The sequence below is a fragment of the Pimephales promelas genome, chromosome 13 (genome assembly GCF_988280905.1).
Source record: "Pimephales promelas chromosome 13, fPimPro1.hap1.1, whole genome shotgun sequence".
In the NCBI taxonomy this organism is placed as follows: domain Eukaryota; kingdom Metazoa; phylum Chordata; class Actinopteri; order Cypriniformes; family Leuciscidae; genus Pimephales; species Pimephales promelas.
Window position 1 is genome coordinate 5,549,070 of NC_142781.1, and position 17,089 is coordinate 5,566,158.

Sequence of the window (17,089 nt, forward strand, 5' to 3'; positions counted from 1 at the left end):
AAGACATGGACATCTTGGATGACATGGGGGTGAGTAAATTATCAGCAAAAGTTTTTTCAAAAGTGAACTAATCCTTTAACGGTCGCGGGTGCGGGGCGGGTTGTAAAATAGATACAGTGGGGCAAATAATTTCAGAAAAGCGGTACCCGTGGGTTGGAAAAAAGCCGACTCGCGCATCACTACCGCTGACGTCCGCTCACCCGCGTACTGCTGTCGGGTCGCATCGGCTGCAGATCTGTGCGGGACGGCCGTGTGCTGGCTGTGGTCCTCCAGCTCGTCTGCACCTGCAGCTGTGGGCGGCCCGCAGGACGCCGCGGGGCTGGCGACTGGAGCTTGAGGCTGGTACAGTGGGTTCGGCTCAACATGAACCTTCTCCAGACCCGGAAAACAGATTACGGCCAGATACCAGTGTGCACTAGACGGACATAGAAAGACGGGTCAAGTCCATTTAAAACATGATCATATGGGAGTATTATTTTTCGCTGGGATACTGTTATAGTTTTTAGCACTATTTTTGAATTAGATTTAGTGTTTATATTTCAATTTCAATTAAAAGTTCGTCACTTTTTGTTTTTTAGTGCAAGTGCCCCATTTTGTTTAAGTGCCCCTATTATGCTTTTTCCAATATAATCCTTTCATATAGTGTGTGATGTAGCTGATTATGAATGTAAAAGGTCTGCAAAGCTTCAAAGATTGATGTGTACGGAGAATAAAGCTATTGTCTCCTGAAGAAAGAATTGATTTGATTCGTCAGTGATTCCAGTCTCACTTCCTGTTACAAACCTACATTACAAATTTGCATAAAGCCAGCCTATGGTCTTCATTGGCTATTGTAGCACAGGCACTGTAGTTGTTTCAGAGACTGGAAGAGTTCGTGTTGTCGACTGTGCTACAAAAGCAAACACACTTTTCACTCTCTTCCAAAGACTCTCGCTGGAATTGATACGGTAAAACCGACCTCATCATTTCGGTTCATATCAAGTGTTGAGGAAGCCTCTGAAGACAAAATTCAGATATGATAATAGGTGTTTTGTTTGACATGTGCTCTAAGTGTTTGACCAATCACAATAGACTGGGTCATCTGACCAATCAGAGCAGAGTAGACCAATCACAACAGACTGGGCCATCTGACCAATCAGAGCAGAGTAGACCAATCACAACAGACTGGGCCATCTGACCAATCAGAGCAGAGTAGGGTTTATCAGTCCCTCCAGGATTTCACGATTTTTTTTGTGATTTTTGCGATAAAATTGGTTTTGTGGTGGTGATTTCCAAAAATTTGTGAAAAAATGTGCGATTTTTATGTAACATTTACCATAATAGTATTTAGTCCTTCCAGAAAAACGCGGCGTTTTTTTGTGATTGTTGCGGGCTAAAATTTATTGATTACGCGGTGGAAAAATGCGATGGAATATGCGGGATATTTATGCAATGAAATTGCAAGAATTTGCAAAAATTGAGGGAACTTGCAAAAATTTAGGTTTGATGAAAAAGAAAAAAAAAGTGATTCCCCCAACATCCTGTTCTCACTAGGCTAATGTAAGAGTCATTTCTTATTACTTCCTTTGATAAGCAAGCATACTACATCATAGAAAGTGCTGGGAATATTTAATTTCTCATCTTGTTTTATTTCAGACTGTAACGAGTGTAAATAAGGTGTGGCCCCTTTAAGAGCTGAACTGTCTGCAGTGTTATATGTGCGCCTCGAACACCCCATGTGTGCGGGTAATTTCTGTTTGATGCTACTTCTTTTATCTTATGTTGTTTATTAAGTAACGATGTGACGGTAGAACGTGTGACAGACCGTTATACGAGTTCGATTTGTGAGTTGTCAATCGCCTCCGTGAGTCTGTTGCGTCACTTCATAACGTTCCCATGGAAACAGGGGGAAATGGCTGCTCTTGTGTGAAGCAAACGCAACATTTTTCAACTTTCTGCTAAGATACATGTGACTTTTTTTGCAACGAAAATGCAAGGATTAAGAAATTATGCAAACCCCGCATATTTTGCACGGAAATCGGCAATTTATGCGGCGAAAGTGCGGCGTATTTGAAAAAATGCGGCCCCCGCATAAATATGCGGACTTTGGCTGATTTTGCATTGAATTCAGCGATCGCATAATCGCGTTTTTCTGGAGGGACTGGTTTATAGAGACTGAATGTACAAAAAAAAAAATGTTTTCAGACACTGATAAAATAGTTGATGTAATGTATATTATGAGCAAGTTTAAGATGTTTTCTGACCTTTGATGCATGTAAATCTATTGTAGGAGATTCAAAACAAAATTGGGAATCTTTAAAATAGCATAATAGGTGCACTTTAAAATGTCTATATAGTTAAAAAATATATATATTTATGTTTTAGTTTGAGCTATTTTACATATCGAGGTAAACTAAATGCAAAGAGGAAAGTTTGCCTTAGCAACCGACTGAAATTAAATAAGATTAAGATTTTATATTTCCTTTATATCAGTTGACTTATATTATTTCGAGTGAAACCATAAAAAACTTACTCGTTTCATTCGTCTGCACATCACTAAGCATTTGAAACACGGCTATTTAACGTTAATATCGTGTAAAAATACATACTAACACAAAACAATTGACATCCATTTTCCTTCTGAACAACTTAAGCTTGAAATACTACTTTTATTTAAACCATTTAAGACATTCCCATGTATTTTTCCTCCAAGTAAATGTAGATAAACACTCACGACTCATTGATGGGCACAAAGATGAAGTCTTTCTGGAAGAGATCCACGTGACGTGTCCATGTCTTCACCCTGTTGTGTTTTCTCTTCTGAATACTGAAACACATGAAAGTCCCATCCGAAAATGAGTGTCAGCACAGTGAGCGAGTGAATATCTGAGTAAATGACGGAGTAAGCTCACGGTAAGCTGGACGTGTCAGCTGCGTTTCTCCGCTCTCTCTGATTGAGTCTCTTGTAGAAGAATGAGCTAAACACATGACTGCGACCAGCATCTTCCTTCTTTAACTTCTCCAAAAACAGATATCTAGTAGCAGACAGCACACATGATGATCAGAACGTGTCAAACATCATACTAAATCAAGTACACCCCATGAGAAGTCCATTTTTGAAATCAAGGAAATATAATTTAACATTTCCTTGCCAGCATTTTTTTAAGTTGCTAGCCAGGGCCTGCATTTTTGATCATTTTCAGAAAATTTTCCTGGCCCCCCAGAATATTTTTTTGATGTATGAATAACAGAACATGTCATATATCCAAAAAAACGAACAGAGCATCTGCTTGAAAACAAAAAAAAAAGAAAAAGAAAAGAAGTGCATGAAGCTAGAATAAAGTGTTGTTTTAATGTGGATAAGTTTCATTAAATCTTTTTTTAGTCAAAGACTAGATCTGGATGAGAGTCAGAAAGATGTTCAATGGAAAAATGGATAGATTTGGAATAAACATGTCAAAGTTGCAATATCGTACAGTTAAAATACTGCTTTAAACCTCTTCAATATCTCACAAGAGACAATATGAGATGCCGACAATAAATTAGGCATCTGCCAAAGGAATCAATATTTCTTGCCGAATTAAACTTTCACCTTCGCCAATTCCAAATGAACCAAAAGTCCCTAAAATTCAAATGTCCTAATAAGACTTTAGTATTATTATGAAATGCCCACATGGGACAAAACCTTTCATGGGGTGTACTTATTTTTTCAAAGCGATGTATTTAGTCTGAACAGTCAATATTGATTGAAATAAAGATAATGACTTTAAATAGAAGTCAATGATGACGTCGTTGAGAAACTCTCCATCGTTCAGACAGTGCAGGTCCTCATTGGTTACAGAGATTCCTCCTTTAGCAGGTGGTGGGGGGTAAACCAGCAACCTACAGAACAACAACAGTAGCAACTTAAATGCGGCTTTTACTGTTTTGTAGATGTATAGAACATTTTATTTGTTTCACATGGCAATTGAGACAGCCAAATACTTTTTCAAATACTCAGATTTTTACTTGCCATGCCAAAGTTTTCACCACAAAGAAGATCAAAAAAATATTGCTGTATTTCAATGACATACGCCCGTTTCACACATACTCCGTTTGCGGTTCGTATGCGGTCCGTATTTTTTCCCGTACCCATGTTAACAGGTTAGAGCTTTCACACTGCACGCGGATGCAGTCCGTCGATCCGTTCCAGTTGCGGTGCGTATACAGCAGTGCAGAGATCGTTTCCGTACCGAGTCTATTTCTGCTGTGCTGCAAACGCAGAAATAAAGTGACAGCGCACGGGTCGTGGTCAAAATGAACTCAGATTGACCTCGAAATGTAGTAGTTTCACCATAAATGCATTTAATTCAATAAAATGTAGTAACCTCTCCATAGATGTATTTAATTGTTTCATATTTTTACTTTATGACATTACTTCTTAATATATAAGGAATGAATTGTATGCATTCGTTGTTTGAATTGTGTTTAAACGAGCATGCGTCCATTCAAGTTTGTAAAAGAGAATCGCAAAGCTGGCAAAACTTTTATTTTCATAAAAGTTACTGCATATGGAGAATATATTTTGATTACTAAAAAGCAGGACACATGGCCCAGAAAACAAATGATACTCGAAGTTTACTTTAAAGATGCCTTATTAATTTCAATACAATTAAAATAGGCTATGCCCCCTCTGTGGATAGAAAATTGTTATATTAAGACACAAATGCAGATAGCCTAGGCTTCTCAGAGGATACTCAATATGTTTTATTATGACAGGTTTAAAAAATAATGAATGAAATAATGAATAAAAAATAATGTCTCTTCTGTATTAGAAAAATAAATATATAAATATTAATTAACTAAAAAAAAAAAAACCTTCAAATTGAACAAAAATACCTCTCACAAACGTACAAAAACAAGCTAGTTTTCTTCCTCTTTATCCTGTTTTTCTTCCTCATCCTCCTTGTCTGCTCATCTCCTATATTTTGCTGTAAGGCTAATCTTTCCCAGCGTTTATTTATTTATTTATTTTTTTGAAAACCAGGACATCACTTTATAAAAAAACGGCAGGACAGGACGTGAACACAGGACTGATAACAGGACTGTTGGTCACTGGTCACGCTATTGCTGCATAACTTAACTTTTGAAATAAAAATAGCGAGTGTTTGTGGTACAGCTCACGCACTGCAAACGCAGCATATGTGAAAGCACTTTAGCGCGTGCGGCTCCTGTACCGGATACGCACCGCAACACTCACCGCATACGCACTGCAAACGGAGTATGTGTGAAACGGGCGTAAGGTTGTTATCACACCAGCATTTAAGAAAACAGTGAAATTTCAATACCACTGCAAAAACTACTAGCCTGTTTTAACAAACAGTTTATAACAGTCATTCACGTCGGACAAAACAGACCGTTTACATGAGTACTCCACAAAATGTGCATTTCGACATGCGTGTTAATTTGACCATTCAAGCACAATTACATGCATCTGAGGCGGCATCTGTGCTCACGGCTGTGTGTCCATCAGCACTGAGAGTCCTTTTTCACGGCTTACTGTGATTAATAACACGCTCCGCAATTAAAGCTACAAAAGTTAAGCAGACTAAATGCTGTCTGGAATAAGTGAGTGGAATACCAACGTTTGTGGTATGTTGTGCGCGACATGTCGCCTGTGTTCTCCGCCATCTTGACATTATTACTGTTTTATTTTATTGTTTAATGTAACTTTTTTCTCTCTCCTGACACCACCAGATGGCAGTGTAAGTGTCTGTGTTTGTGAAAAACATGTTCAAGTTACACAGAATTTAGTATTATGCTCCACACAAGCAAAAATGTGATGTCCACATATGCAATATATCGCAATATGTATCGCATCGTATCGTGATATAACGTATCGTGACCCATGTATCATGGTACGTATCGTATCGGGATGCCCTTGCCGATACCCAGCCCTAATACGCACCGCAACTGGAACGGATCGACGGACCACGTGAAAGCTCTAACCTGTTAACATGGGTACGGAAAAAAACACGTAACGTATCCACAAGTTTCCGAGGGGCGCTCCTGTAAAAAATAAAGTGGGTGAAACTTCCGGTGAGGCGGCGGAAGTAGCATTCCAATGGTGTTTTCTGTGTTAGTTAGCGAAGAGGCTAGCTGTTTTTCGGAGAATTATTTTACTATTTAAAGACGCAAATCTTTATGAGAGATGTCGTTACGGAGCTCAGGGACAACATGTGCTGTTCGCGGTTGTACGTATAACCGGACTAAACTAATTCAGTGGCTTAAACGTGATTGTTTTGAACATAAGCTGAAAACGAAATCAGAGCGATCCTGCCAACGACTGTAGTTTCCATCACCTCCCGAAAGACGACGAATCTTCCTGTGTACATTTGTTTCAATTCTTAATATTCTATAAACTCTATCAGCATGTGATTGGCTGTTCGCTACTGATGTTACAGCTAAACTCAGGATCAAAGCCTGTGTTGACAGAATACCAAATGTGCCAGTTAATGTATTCAAGTAGCACATTCATTTATAATTTTGAATAAACTCCAAAGCACAATGACTAAGTGTGTATTTTTTATTTTAATTGTTTGTCAGCTCGCACAACTGTCTGTCACCATGTGATGAGTATTGATTATTAATAATGGTATTCTAATACTCCCAATCAACGACTGCGGAGGGTAAAGGTACTGTTATTTCACCCTTTTTAATTTCGTTGAGGTTGTGTTCCCACATCGTTAGCTAGTTTGGATCGCTATAACTTGAATGACTGTCAACTGTTGAATGAACGAGTGTCAAGCATGTCAAGTCGCGCTTTGTTTACTTCCAACCGGAAGTCGCGCCCACTTTCGACGCAAGGCCTCATGGGGCGTAGGAAACTCGTGGATACGGAACGGAAAAGGAGTATGTGTGAAACGGGCGTAAGCTTGCAGTTAAAGTGTTATTTTTGACCCCTGTCCAAGCAAAAAGGTGGTTATAAAGCAAATGTGCCGCATGAGACATGCAGAGGTAATGGGTCTTACTTGACGATTGGACCAGTGAAGGTTGGCTGGAGCTCTGCCATCTCATCCTCCTCTTCGCAGAACTCCAGGAGCCGAGCAGACATGCGTGTTTGAAAACTCGGCGCTGCAGACGGGACGGGGACTGTTGGGGCAGGATTTGCTGTTGCCACGGTAACCGTCACAACCGAAAAGGATGCTGAGGGCGATGAAGGTGTTGCCGATACTACAGTTTTGTCGTCTTTAACCTGAGGGACAAATATTGGCACCTTTAACACAACAAACATTAAGTCAGAATTATTATGAAAGCGTAACATTTATCACCTTTACTTTTTCTTCGGAGGCTTTATTGTACTCAACCAGTCTAACATTGGCCTCATCAAAACCAATCTTCTTAGGGAAGTCTGCCAGTTTGTTGTTTCGGCCGATTTCAGCGAGGATATCCTCCAGAATCATTTGTTCTTGCATCGAGGGGCCGCACTCGAAAATCAACACAATGTACTTCTCATCGTCTGAGCATCAGCAGAACGAGAAAGAAAAACGCAGATTTAGTCCAAATGCAAACAGTCAAATTACCAACAAAGATGAAACCTTGACCTTGAAACAAAATCACTACCAGCTCTGAGCAATTGCACTTTCACTTCTAAACGATGAAAACATAACAGAGGTCTAGGGATGTCACGGTACCAAAAGTCCAGTAGTCGATACCGACACTATTAAAATTAGGGATGCACCGAATATGACCCAAAAGGGCATTTTCGGTTTTCGTCTGAAAGACTTGTTGGCCGAAATGTTGTGATGACGCAAACAGGAACCGCAACCTGCACGTGCTTGTCTGAAACAACATGTCTGCGGTGTGGACGTATTTTAGGATATCTGAACCCGCGAGGAGACGCAAGCCTTGTTTATACGTTTGCAGCGAGTCTCCACAGACAGCGCGCACCTCTCCAAACGTTTATTCTTGATGCGCTCGCCATTGTACTATTCTTTGAAATGACGGGGGGCAACTCAAGCAACTGTCCTCTAACCATCAGGAATCGGCGAGAAGAAAGATAAACACTTAACAATGTGTATTTTTTAGTATACCAATACAAAAATAATCAAGTAAAACCCAGTAAACCCTGAGATTATTACTTGTGACATTACAAAAAAATGTAATGGAACGTGTATGTATACAACTAAATGTTTCATTAAAGGATTAGTTCACTTTTGAAAAAACTTTTGCTGATAAATTACTCACCCCCATGTCATCCAAGATGTCCATGTCTTTCTTTCCTCAGTCGAAAAGAAATTTAGGTTTTTGATGAAAACATTCCAGGATTTTGGACTTCAATGGGAACCAGGTCCAACCGAGGTCCAAAAGACAGTTAATAACAGTTTCAGATGCAGCTTCAAATGTCTTTAAACGACACCAGACGATGAATAAGGGTCTTATCATGCGAAACGATCGGTTATTTCAAAACTTATTCCAAAAATGTAACTTTTCTAAGGACAAATGCTAGCCTTGTAATATATTGTGAGGCGCGTTTGCAACGTCACGTAAAACGTAATTACGTTCAAAAGGTCACGGGTGACGTAGCAGAATCAAAATCGTCCGACATCGTTGTTTTACCTTTTAATTCCTTTTTTGTAAACGGCGTTTGAGTTAGTTTGCACGTTCAACCTATGCGTTCAACTTGTAAACACTCTGACTCTGTACTTCTGGCTACGTCGCCCGTGACCTTTTGAACGTAATTACGTTTTACGTGACGTTGCAAACGCGCCTCAGAGAATATAGCAAGGCTAGCATTTGTCCTTAGAAAAGTTACATTTTTGGAATAAGCTTTGAAATAACCGATCGTTTCGCATGATAAGACCCTTATTCATCGTCTGGTGTCGTTTAAAGACATTTGAAGCTGCATCTGTAACTGTTATAACTGTCGTTTGGACCTCGGTTGGACCTGGTTCCCATTGAAGACCATTATAAGGAGAAAAATCCTGGAATGTTTTCATCAAAAACCTTAATTTCTTTTCGACTGATGAAAGAAAGACATGCACATCTTGGATGACATGGGGGTGAGTAAATTATCAGCAAAAGTTTTTTCAAAAGTGAACTAATCCTTTAAGTTTCATGTACATTTGTATTAAACATGGACCTTTGTTCATTAAAAAGGCTTTTTATGCTATTGTATGCTCATTTTTTAAAACGTGAGCAACTAATTTAGACGTGCAAACTGGGTGCTGGTGTGATGAGAACATTTCATTTGAAAACCTTTCAGCAGGCTAGCAGATTATTTCATGTACTGCACACATGAATGGGGTCAAGATAAACATGTTAGTTTGAATTTTATTTTATACTGTGCATTGTTGCAATGTGCTAAATAAAAATTAGCATAATTTGTAATTGATTTATTCTTTGAAAATGTTATACTAATTTATGCAATTGCAATGCCTTGATTTTAGTAACGTTTGTACACAGTCATAGACATAAATGGAATAGTACTAATAATTGGCATAATTTATTTCGGTGTTTCGGTTTTCGGCCTTGGTTTCCTCTTTTTCGGATTTTTGGCCAAGAATTCTCATTTCGGTGCGTCCCTAATTGAAATGTTACGGTTCTCTGTACCAATTTCAGTACCAGAGCAAAATCGGTTTGAAATATTTTTCCAATTTATTTAACTATTTGAAGAAAATATAAAAATCATTTCAATGACAGTAAATTTATGAAAGAATTGGAGGCTACATGCTGTTTAAACGCAAATATTGATGATATTGAGAAATATTGCTTATAAAAAAATTTAGTGAAAAATTAGCAACCTTCTAGGCACACATTATTATTAGTAGTGTGTTCAATTAATGGATACATAGTTAAATCTATTGTACAGTAGCCTAATATAATTATTTCTGTCGATTTCTTTAAGTTAAACCAAACTTTTATTTTGACGGGTAGCAGTGAAGACCTTTGAGTTTGAGTGTGGGTATGATATGATGATAGGTTTCTCAAATGAAACGGTAAAATGCTCATGAAGTGACTCTTGGAGATGAATGGAGTCATGAATCATTGTCATCATATCATGAGGCATCACCCGGTGATATAGTTTTTATATCTTAATATTCATTACAGAAAATCAAAATATCACATTAAGTTTTTTCCCAATATTGTGCAGTATAATATATAGTTTGTCTGTGTTGGTCAGTGAAGTGTGTGGACTTTAGTCTGTTGCTGCATCTACAAGAAAGTCCTGCTAAAAGCCCAGAAGTAACTATTTATTTGAGATTTATTTGAGATTTTTGAGTTTTGCGATGCTTGTTTGATATGATTTGTTCCGATACTCACTGTTGCCGTTGCAGTCGTACCATATTCCCTCATTCTCCTTAGACATCTGCAGCTCAGCCTGTAAACGCTGGCACTCCTTACTGCTAGTCTGCAGAAAGAGAACCGGCAGCTTCCTGACGTTACACCACTCACAAAAGGTCAGCTCAGACGACTTCAAATAAACGCTCTCCAACACGTCCACCTCAGGACCTCCAAATCACAACACCACAGGGAAGAAATGGCAAATCAGACCGGAGCAAACACAGAGTCTTATTTTACACATCACCAAGTCATACTAGTGACCTTTGACAACATTTCTTTCTACTTCACTTTTTTTTCAAAGCTGCATCTTACCTTCTGTCTCCAGCTGAATGTAGTCCACTGTAAACTAAAGGAAGAGAAAAACACTCTCGGTGTGTTTGGCATGGTAATGGTAAATGAAAACATGTAACATTTGTTAAACAAAAATAAATTAAACGCATGCTGCTGCTGCACAACATAGCGTACATGAATTACCCGTAGCGGATCTATACAGGTGGAGCTGGGGAAGGCGGAGGGTTTCTGAAGTGCGCTGCACTGCTAAAGCAAATGCCAAGTATTTGAAGTTTGACTACGCAAGCTCATTGGCTACTGATATAGCAGGAACCAATCAGCTTGGCCCTTTATGCCGAGTTCACACTGCATGATTTTCAAAGTAGACAGGTCACTGTTCTTTTCAGACACTGCACGACTGTCTGGGGTAACATTTATGGGTTGGCGACATCTTTTTAAAAAAGAAAGAATCAACAACTTCTGTCTGGTCCGCAAATTACGTTTCACAACCAAACACACACAAGAAGTGATGAGGAAATAACTCACAGTGTTTCCCCTACCATTGTTTTAGGAGGGGCGGCCCACCCCCCAAAAACGACCCCCCGAAATCCAGTCATAAAAAAGGATTTTACTGTATATTTTCGAGGAATAAATAGAAAGCGGTTCAGTACACTTGAAATAATAATCGCGATATAGACTAGTGTGTGTGAATATTAAACCACAAATACTATTTAAATACGAATCCTGTTCGTATGAATCGTATGTTCTGTGTGAATGAATAATGCAGCCCAGAGTCGTTAAATATGAATATGTTTTTCAACGGCTCTGGTGCAGCCGACGCGCAGTTTTATTTACCACACACACACACACACACTGAAGACACACGTGTGACGCTTGCGCTGTTTTTTTTGCCTATATGAAGACAGAAATGATTGAACTTCCGCTCCAGGCTCTAGATACCTCACTCTGGAAGTCACTTCGTGGTCATTTAACAGCTTCATTTGTGAAACTATCATCATGACGATCACGACAAACACACAGAAACTCCAAAGGGCTTCACGGCAACCCGTCAAAATAAAAGTTCGGTTTAACTTGACAGAAATATATAATACTGTTGTACAGTAGAAATAGGAAATGTCCAGATGTAATAATACATTAAGACTAATATGAATAAATTATGAATTGTTTAAACAAAACTGAATTTAAGGAATAATCCATGTTTTAATTTTAACAGTAAAGCTCATTGTGCAGCACATTATTTGGCAAAAAGTTTATGATAAAATTAGTGTTTTATGGCTTAATTTTATTACCAGCAAAAACACAGAATTAGTGTGAATTTTTTTCATATATCTATATTAGGGGTGTAACGGTACATGTATTCGTATTGAACCGTTTCGGTTCGAGGCTTCCGGTTCGGTGCACATACAAACCGAACGATTGCTTGGATAATTTTTCCTGCCGGCAAAATTCGTGCTGACGCGGCCAACACAACGTCGCACAACATCAAATGGCAAGCGAATGAAAGCAGAACGAAACTGATGTCTAATAAAAACAAAAATTACATGCCCGCTCCGCTACAGTAGCAGGTAGTGTAGTGTACTTACAGCACTCCAAATTAGGGTTGTGCCGATAGACGATAGTATCGTGTATCGACGATAGTCTGACATATCGCCGATGGCAGATGCCTTTGACGATATCAATACGATAATTGGCTCGTTTTACCATAATGTATTAAATTATTATTATTAGGCCTATTATTATTATTATTATAAAGCTAGTATTGTTATTAAATTTAGTATTATTATTTTAGCCTAAATTTACAACGACATCACCTCATAACAATTGCAACACACGCACTAATGAGGACTCCTCTAAGAGAATGTTTTTAAAACAGACTAAAAAACATCCCACATCAAAATTTAATTGCAAGGTGATCCATTCACAAATTATCAAGTGTGCTCGTTTTAACAGACGCAAAATTCAATTTCCTACAGAAAACGGCATCGTTGTTCGTCAGTATTTGTTTCCGTAACACATTAACAAAACGTTTAATGACACTAACACTAAAAACAATACAATTACTAAATAGTATTAATAATAATATCACTAAAACAGTATTATAGTTACCGTTATCATCGTCGTCTCTGAGGGAACGCGCCGTTAATGCAGATGCCGAAAGCAGTCCGTTTTTACTTTCACTTTCAGAGATTGAGCGCGTTTACATGCGACGACGTTCTTAACCTGATTATGTTGAATAAACTTGACAATGCATGTGGTCATGTAAACGTTTCCTTTATCAGAGTCAAGTCATAAGTATAAGTATCGACTCAGCTAGACGTTTGGCCCTTGCTCTTGTTTCTATCGGCATTTAAAACCCATTAACCCGCGTACTTCGTGCTTACTGAAGTGCACATGTGAAGTGCGCAGAGAACGCACTGGTAGGGGGGCACATATCGCAAACTCCGACTTTTTCTGACCCAAGAAATTATTAAAACGTGTTTTCATCTCATGCAGAAATAGGCCCTAGTCAAAATGCTGCATGTAACGGCATGAGGATAGGCTAATGTGTCCGTAAATTTCCCGTTGACAAACAAAAGGATTAGGATCTCTTTTTTTTTACCTCACTATACCAGGAAATAACCTGATCCTATTAATAAACACTCCACCTTTGCTAGCAAAATAGAAAAAAGATTCTCGTATATAAAACGAAGTAGGCTAATAAAACAAGCAAATTAATGAGTAGGCTAAATAATCAAGTTAATAATCAAATAAGTTAGCCCCGCCCCCTCACGATAATATCGTGTATCGCCGATCTCACAGGCTGACGATAGGACGATATGAAAATGGAGCATATCGCCCAACACTACTCCAAATGTACAAAAAATGAGCTTGTCCGGAGTTCTCCTTTAATTGAATGATGATCTTGACGTTCAGTTCCGTTAGAGTTAAAAAGTACAATCTAATTTCCCAATCCTGCAAATCCTCAGAAACAGGTGTTCTCACCACGACAGGTTTGGTGACCATCCTGCGTAGTGTGCCAATCCTCACGCTCCTGCACTCCAGAATAATACTGCTCAACACCTGCTCCATTTTCCTCTTCTTAGACGGAGACGGGTCTTCACACACAGTGTTCCCAAACTGCCAGAGAAATATACCAATGAAAAATCCAAACACAACACACACTCTACATCCTGTAATGAGTTTCAATTTTACCGATCTGCATGTTTCTTAAAATAGAAACAACTCTTTCTACATTCTACAATTATATTTCTACTCTAATTCAATTAATTAAAGGTGCTGTATGTGTTTTTTAGCGGACTCTAGTGGTGATGTGTGAGAATGAGAACAAGTGCGCTTGTGTGCTTGTGCGTGCTCGATCTCTTATTTTGGGGCAAAGTCATCAGACTTTTTCAGCGATTTATATCATATTTTATTTTAAATCACAGTTTTTATGTCCCGGTGACCAGTGAAAGTGCAGTTCTGACTCTCTGCCCATTCATTTAGATAGGAGCCTGATCTTGTTAGTCCAAAAAATAACTGCCCGGAGGCGTTGCCAAGATGGTGGCCGAGTGGCATGACTTGCCTAGAAGGACTTTGCTATCATACAAACATGTTTTTCGTGAAAGATTTATTCAAACATACAATAAATGAGATGTCACTCACAGGTTCAGAAAAAATATAATGAATATGTAATATAAACGAATTCATTATAATGCTCCCCTGTAGTTTAAAAGCCGTGTTATTGTCGTCTTTCTGCAGTTGAAGCACTGATTGCTGTAACTAGTAAAGAGGAAGAGGTGGTTACAACTCAACTCACTTTCTGGAGGTACACTGCCCCCATCTGGTATGGAATATGGAGTATGATTTGATTTTTTTTTTGACAGATGGCACCTTTAAGGAGATGCACTGAGTTTTGGTGAATAAGAGGGCCTGTTTTATTTTGATGTACATACTTACACTACATACATTAGCAGGAATGTAGCACAATATGGAGGTGAAGGCAATTAGTTTTGGTTAAAATCAACAAATAATTGTGATAATTAATCGTGATCTCAATATTGATCAAAATGATTGTGATTATCATTTTGGCCATAATCGTGCAGCCCTATTGTGAATATGGCAGGAGTTCTACACATAATGTTTACTGAACCTTTGTTATTTGAAAAAAAAAAACAGCAAACCCATGTGACAGTCCTTACTGAATCTCTCATTCGACTCCTCCTGGGCAGCGGGTTTCTGTGGTTCGCCTGTGTGAAAAAGTCAGCGCTGGGGTCCTCGTGTTCGCCGGCTGCTTTCACCGCTGCTTCCACCCGGCCACCGGAGGGCGCTGGAGACGAGTGGGCAGAGTCCGCTGGCCTTGGAGACACGCTGTCTAAACGATTGACCGTCCCGGTGCTGCTGACATTATCACTATCTTCATCCTCATCACTGGACAGCACAACTGCATTTCGTCAACACACACAACACAAATCTGGATCACTGGTGTAATCTCATGACATCTTTTGGTTAAGCTTGATCAAAAATGCTTTTTAACTCATGATTAAACAGTTCTTGAATATAGTATAATATTTATTCTGGAATGTTTACTATTATCAGGAACATTGTACGTTCCTCTTCTTTTGTTATGCACTTGGGTCGATTCAGCCTTTTTGAAAACAGGCGGATGCAGGAACATAGTCTGCTTTCGATAGCGCTAGTTCTTTAACGTCTGCTTGGTGTGCCCCTACTAGGGTTGGGTATCGAGAATCGAGTATCGATAGGAACCGAGACTAACTTTTCGTTTTTCCCGGAATCGTTCAAAAGTTCAAATTTCGATTCCTAGTTTCGATATTCACAGTCCGCCGAGCGGAAGAAGAAACCGCTGAACAACACCAACGAAGAAGCGTCTACCGGAAGTGTTGGCATAACCACGCGAGTCGAACATGAGTAGCTTACGTCGGCGATCCAAAGTGTGGCTTCACTTTTCTAAAAATAATGAAATCTCGGCAAAATGCAAAATTTGTGACAGAAGGAGTATTTCCTTCAGAAAGGATTATTTCCTTCAGAAAGGATTATTTCCTTCAGAAAGGCCGCTGGCTAGCAAGGTTAGCTAAACTTTTTTGACCCTGCCTCTTAAAAGAATCGGAATCGAGAATCGTTAGGAACCGGAATCGAAACAAGGAATCGGAATCGTTCAAATTCAAACGATACCCAACCCTAGCCCCTACTAATGGTCGACTGATATTTTGCCAAGCCACGTTTTTCTGATTGGCTGATGTGTTGAAGAGGGACTTTTATTTTGACGGGCGGCGCTGAGAACGGCAGTGCCTGAATCACACAGCGCTCACTCTCCTTTTTCAAACTTTGTTGCCAATGGCTTGGCTTGCTTAGTTGGGGACACTAAATTTAACATTTCATTTAATCCTCAATAATAATATAGATCTGTCTGCATTGAGACTATTACAAGAACTAAACTGAGCTGGACGATGACATCACGGTTTACTCCAGAGTGGCTATATATATAAATAAACTAAAATAATAACTTTAACAACAAAAATGAAACATCACTGAACTTACTTAAGCTGGACAGTGACACTGTTCTCTTCTGGAAATATTAATATTTGTTGCATTATTATCCTGTTATAATAATAATAATTAATAATATTTCATTACATTTATATTGCACCTTTCTGGACACATTCAAAGCACTTCACATAGAGGGGGGAATCTCCTCAACCACCACATTTAATTTTTAATTGGTTTTAATTTTTGTGAAACTTTCCCAAACCTCGCTAGTTCGGATTCGTTTGCAGTCTGTCATAATTCGCGCAGTTCTTTCTTTTACCACAATAGCATTTGTAAAGGGCTGCATTACACTCTAGCTATTTGAAAGATATTTGTCGACAATATTTTGTAATCGTTTCAGCCCTAGCTACAAGCGTTCTTTAGTCAAGAGCAGTGAGTAATTTTCTCTGTTCCCTCTGTTCTTTAGGTTAACTTTACTGACAGACAGAATTAATGGCTCCTGTCACTTTAAGACCGGGACGAATTTTTCGCATGATATTTGCCGTCGTTTAACGCCTTGTGACTAAACAAAGGGCGCCATTGTGCACACCGACACGGAAAACGGCATGCATAAAAGCGTCATTTTTTTAAAAACGTCTCGGGTTCGTTTTTTAAAGGGGTGATGAACTGAGAAATCAAATTTTCCTTGAGCTTTTGACATCTAAGAGGTCATCATATTATAAGAATATCCTGTAAGTTTCAGAACTGAAAACGTCCTTGTTAGTCCAATAAAAGCTTTTATTGACACAGCCTCTAAAAACGACTCGTTTTTAAAAGTGGGGAACTATGACGTCGAAGGGGTTAAAACACCAGCCCCGCAGAAGATGATCAACGCCTGCTTCACCATGGCAGGTTTAGCCCCGCCCACCGATACGCGCATTACACACATAAGTATCATACATGTACATGCTTACCTCGTGATGACAAACTGGATCGCTACCGAGCAATACAGACTATTGTGCAATGCCTGGTT

The 17,089-nt window shown here is 39.0% G+C and overlaps 1 protein-coding gene across 5 annotated transcripts in view; it reads right to left on the reverse strand.

The window, feature by feature from the left end:
• Positions 1–17,089, reverse strand: part of senp6a (SUMO specific peptidase 6a) — a 59,847-nt gene that overhangs the window by 13,625 nt on the left and 29,133 nt on the right. For 4 of the 5 annotated variants that reach the window (XM_089118369.1, XM_089118368.1, XM_089118367.1 and 1 more), the window contains 10 exons: positions 14,772–15,013; positions 13,576–13,710; positions 10,615–10,648; positions 10,282–10,470; positions 7,290–7,477; positions 6,990–7,213; positions 3,745–3,861; positions 2,892–3,014; positions 2,714–2,806; positions 147–415 (listed from right to left, as the gene is read on the reverse strand). In XM_089118369.1, coding sequence (XP_088974495.1) covers positions 147–415; positions 2,714–2,806; positions 2,892–3,014; positions 3,745–3,861; positions 6,990–7,213; positions 7,290–7,477; positions 10,282–10,470; positions 10,615–10,648; positions 13,576–13,710; positions 14,772–15,013 — 1,614 coding nt within the window. The remainder of the gene's footprint in view (positions 1–146; positions 416–2,713; positions 2,807–2,891; positions 3,015–3,744; positions 3,862–6,989; positions 7,214–7,289; positions 7,478–10,281; positions 10,471–10,614; positions 10,649–13,575; positions 13,711–14,771; positions 15,014–17,089) is intronic. The other variant, XM_039671537.2, reaches the window with a different exon arrangement.